Source organism: Etheostoma cragini, chromosome 14 (assembly GCF_013103735.1).
Source record: "Etheostoma cragini isolate CJK2018 chromosome 14, CSU_Ecrag_1.0, whole genome shotgun sequence".
Classification (NCBI taxonomy): domain Eukaryota; kingdom Metazoa; phylum Chordata; class Actinopteri; order Perciformes; family Percidae; genus Etheostoma; species Etheostoma cragini.
The window spans coordinates 24,308,730-24,313,492 of NC_048420.1; the positions used below are offsets into that span (position 1 = coordinate 24,308,730).

The 4,763-nt window shown below is 41.6% G+C and overlaps 2 protein-coding genes across 4 annotated transcripts in view; one reads left to right on the top strand and one right to left on the bottom strand.

The window, feature by feature from the left end:
* LOC117956488 (CD209 antigen-like protein E) overlaps positions 1-4,763 on the bottom strand; it is a 126,038-nt gene that overhangs the window by 45,064 nt on the left and 76,211 nt on the right. The window lies entirely within an intron of this gene.
* The window catches only part of LOC117956470 (gastrula zinc finger protein XlCGF57.1-like), a 21,487-nt gene that overhangs the window by 1,222 nt on the left and 15,502 nt on the right, over positions 1-4,763 (top strand). The window contains exon 2 of one of the 2 annotated variants that reach the window (XR_004659278.1): positions 1,637-3,559. Coding sequence is in view for 1 of the 2 variants with exons in the window: in XM_034891552.1 (XP_034747443.1) it covers positions 1,637-3,135 (1,499 nt within the window). In the remaining variant the exon portion in view is untranslated. Of the gene's footprint in view, positions 1-1,636; positions 3,897-4,763 lie in introns of those variants that run through there. The other variant, XM_034891552.1, reaches the window with a different exon arrangement.

Genomic DNA, 4,763 nt, shown 5'->3' on the forward strand with positions numbered 1-4,763 from the left:
GCTCTACAACGTCCCTGTTAGTGATGGTGTAACATAGTCTGTCCACCAGAGGACGCTCTACAACGTCCCTGTTAGTGAGAACGTTAGGGAAATCTGTTTTTCATTATGCGTTTCTGGTTTTATTTATATTAAATATATATCGGCCAGTATATCGGAATATCAGATTTCTAAATAACCAAATATTTGGTATCATCCCTAAATGATAATGATCAGTATCATCCCTAAAAATCCTTTTATCCATATGTTTTTAAAATCCATTCCAACATCAACAAAATACATCAAACAAAACTTTAATTTTGCACCTTCATTGTGAATCTTAACAGTTAAAAATTCTGGTAACGCTGCTTGCTCAGAGTAACATTAATAAAACTGGTCGTGCTTTCGGATGGGGGGGGGGGGGGCATTCAGATACCTTAGCGTATTGTTTTATCGCAACTTTAAAAATTGACAAATTAAGGGAAACCATTTTGCCACAACATGAACGTATTATGAATAAATGACATTGTGCACAGGTTAATATGGAATGAACCTTAAAATGAACATAATTAATTACACTGGTCGCAGAGCTGGGGAATAAATCGATATTCTATCAATATCGTGAAATGAGACTAGATATCATCTAAGATTTTGGATCTCGTAATATCGTTATATGACATATGTTTCTTTTCCTGGTTTTTAAAGGCTGCATTGCAGTAAATTTATGTAATTTTCTGAACTTAGCAGGCTGCTCCAGCTGTTCTATTATTGGCCTTTTCCCCACTTAGGTCATTATATTCACATTATTGATGATTATTTATCTTCAATCTAAGTGTGAAGATATTTTGTCAAAGCATCAGTTGCCAACACTACAATATCGTCGCAATATCGATATCGAGGTATTTGGTTAATAATCTCGTGATATGTGATTTTCTCAGTATCGCCCGGCCCTACCGGGTTGGACTGTTGAGCTCTGTTTCAGACCGATAGCTGCGGTTAAGCCTGGTCCTCATCCCCAAATACTTTCCTCAAATGTACTGAAGCACCAGCCATGACGTAACATTATTTATAAGTTTATTCGATTCCCAGCTGATACAGTGTTTTTGACCTGGACAACCCAACCGCATTTAACCGCAAACCTTCGAAAGAAGGCGCGATCGCTTGTTTGCTAAGAGTCGGGTCGGGACTCTACATCAACACACTGACACACACTGTATTCAGAGTGATTGTGAAAAGATAAATAAGACTTTTGCCAGTCGTTTTCATGGAGATTGTGTGTGTGTGTGTGTGTGTGTTGCCTATGCGAGAGAGACGCGTGACATACATTATAGTATAACATTGAATACAGGCAGCTTCGTTCCAACTGCAACTCTGCTACCGCTCTGCAAATGTTAACTCAGTCAAATATCTTTATAAATGTGTGTATATTTGTGTGTGTGCGTGTGTGTGTGTGTGTATGTGTGTATATATAGGCTATAGGAAATTATGTTCTTTTAATTTGCACTGAATATTAAAATATAGAACGTGTGTGTGTGTGTGTGTGTGTGTGTATACATAGGATAATATATTGGAGGCACATTTACAAGGAACGTTGGTGTTACACCAATAGATAGCAGGAAGTCACAGTTTTCCTCAATGTGTGTTTCAGTGCTTCCTGCAGAGGTCCAGCCGGTGTTGGTGGTTAAAGAAGAGGTTCCCCCTGAGCAGCAGGAGTGGAGCTCCACTGTGGACCAGCAGGACCCAAAGCCCCCCCCACACATTAAAGAGGAGCAGGAGCAACTGTGGAGCAGTGAGGAGGGAGAGCAGCTTCAAGGGCTGGAGGAGGCTGGTATTAAGTTCCTGTTCACTTCTGTCGCTGTGAAGAGGGAAGAAGATGGAGAGGAAGCTCAGTCCTCACAGCTTCATCAAAGACAAACTGAACACATGGAAACAGGAGCTGAGGGAGAGGGTTGCAGAGGAGCAGAATCTGACAGGCACGTACATCCAGAATTTAGTTTACAACCGGGTGCTTATGACCAGGCTTTCCACTCTGACCCTGAGGCTGATAACAGTAGAGATTGGGACGAGACCAGGGAACATCAGCCAGGTTTAAACCTTCTGCAAAATGGGGACGTTGCTGTCAGTGATTCCTGGTCCAGTCCTGCTAAGAAAACGTTCAGCTGCTCTGAGTGTGGGAAAAGATTTAGCAAAAAGAAATATCTGGAGGACCACATTAGAATCCACACAGGAGAGAAACCGTTCAGTTGCTCAGTGTGTAAGAGCTCTTTTAAACAGAGTGGAGGTTTACATGCACACATGAGAATCCACACAGGAGAAACAACATTCAGCTGCTCAGTCTGTAAGAGATGTTTTAAACGGAGGGAAAGTTTGAAGACTCACATGATAATCCACACAAGAGAAAAAACATTCAGCTGCTCGGTCTGTAAGAAATGTTTTAAGAGGAGGGAAAGTTTGAAGGCACACATGAGACTCCACACAGGAGAAAAACCTTTGTTTAGTTGTTCACTTTGTGAGAAAGGATACATGTGCAGGTCGAGTCTAAAGTCACACATGATAACTCACGCAACAGAAACACCATTCAGTTGCTCAGTCTGTAACAAATCTTTTGCATGGAGTGGACTTCTACAAAGCCACATGAGGATCCACACAGAAGACCCCCCTTTCAACTGCTCAGACTGTGGGAAAGGATTTTTCTGCAAGTCCAATATGAAGAAGCACATGAAGACTCATACCGGGGAAAAACCTTATAGTTGTTCAGTCTGTAAGAAATGTTTTACACAGAATGGAAGTCTGAAGACACACATGCAAATCCACACAAGAGTGAGAGTAAAACCTTTCCCTTGTTCAGTCTGTGAGAAGTCTTATTCAAACGAAAGATATTTACGCACGCACATGAGATTTCACACGGGAGAGAAACCTTACAGCTGCTCCGAGTGTGATCAAAGATTCTCCTACAGGGAAGCCCTAGTTCGTCACATGAAAACCCACACAGAGCAAGCTCCTGCAGCTGGAGGAGAGGACTGTGGAGGACCAGGATCAGCCAGGATCTCAGATCCAGAAGGACTCAAACAGTCAGATACTGAGGACCAGACTGGAGACTCATCAAGGGTTGCCACGGTCATGGAAACCTGGAGTACTCATGGACAGTGTTGGGAGTAACGCAATTCCTTTTTGCTGGAACGGAGTATTGTAACATATTGCTAATTACATTTTGGTAATCTTATAGTTGTTATAATCTCAGTAACGGTAGTGACTTCTTGTTTTTTAAGAATTAACCAACACCGCAAAACATTTCTTCACAGTAAAAGCCGTGAGTGTTATTTCCTGTTGCTGTATTTGATGCTGTTACCTGCGATTCTTTATTTTCTCCCGTGTTCGGTCTCTTAACACAAACCAATCTATATTACTCAAGTCAATAATTAACCCAGACTTACTCTTAAAGGTCGCCATGCACGCAAACTCAGCTCCAGTAGTTGACGCTAGCGCCTGTTAGCACAGCCGACTTAGTCAGAGTCTACCAGCTAAACCCCTATTGGCACGGGATTAGTATAATCTGGGGACCTGGTCTGATTTAGAAAGCCCCGTCAGCCCTCAGCTCTGGATGCGTCACCGCGTGTGTTGTTGTGATTGGTTGTAGTGTTAATCCAATCGCGTGCAGTGACATTTTCAAATGCGTGCTTGGTGCTGGTGCGGCCCCTCAGGTTCGGCCATTTTTATTACTCAATGCCAGACCCTTAACTTTCAGATTGGGGTCTGGATTTCTTGGCTAGGTCCAGTCTACCTTGACTGTGAAAGGCTGCATTTGCTTGCTCTTCTTCGCGATAGCTAAAAGGACACGCAGGTAACAACAACCTCGGAAAAATGAATAGACTCGCTAAATCACAGACATATCGATTCGCACAGGACTAATATCACAGGACCCAAGTTATAGACATGGCCGATTTGTACGAGATTAAGATCTCAGACAACTAGGGGTGGGAATCACCCGATGCCTCCCGATACAATATCATCACGATACTGTTCACGATATATTGCAATTTATAACCTTTTTTACAACTTCTAATTTTTAAGAACTTTTTCCACATCTGTTTTATCTTTATTGCTGCAAAATGGGACAAACGTGTTAACACGAAACAACTGAAGGTCAAAGGAATTTAGCTGTTAGCCAATCAGAGTCCAGCAGGTTGAATATTAATGAGAACCGGTCCCAAATGGAGCCGAGTCTTCCTGCAGGCTTTCTATACCACGCTAGGAGGGCTGGAAACAAGGTAACCAAGTTACAGAGTCCATGGTAGGACTTCAGACAAAACCACAAAGTCATGAAATACGGATCGGGGGGGCATTTTTATTTTTAAGTTTACACAGATATTGTGTTTTGCTTCATTCATTTTGTGAATAAAAGGTTTGGAATATACGAGTTGTCTATGTAACTTTGTAAAAATGTGAATCTTGCCAAACGTCTTCTGCTACAACTCCGATATCCTTCAACTTTTGCCAGTTATTGATCTCTTCATTTTGGTTATTATTTAAATATGAAACATAATTCTTGATATTAGTGTATTTTATGAGACTTGAATTATTGAATGGTTTCTTTTCTTGATGTTTTCTAGTAGTGGCCCATAAGGGACGACGTAATGTCTCTCTACGGTTGTCTCTCTACTGATGTCTCTCTACTGATGTCTCTCTACTGTTGTCTCTCTACTGTTGTTTCTCTACTGTTGTCTCTCTACTGTTGTTTCTCTACTGATGTCTCTCTACTGTTGTCTCTCTACGGTTGTCTCTCTACT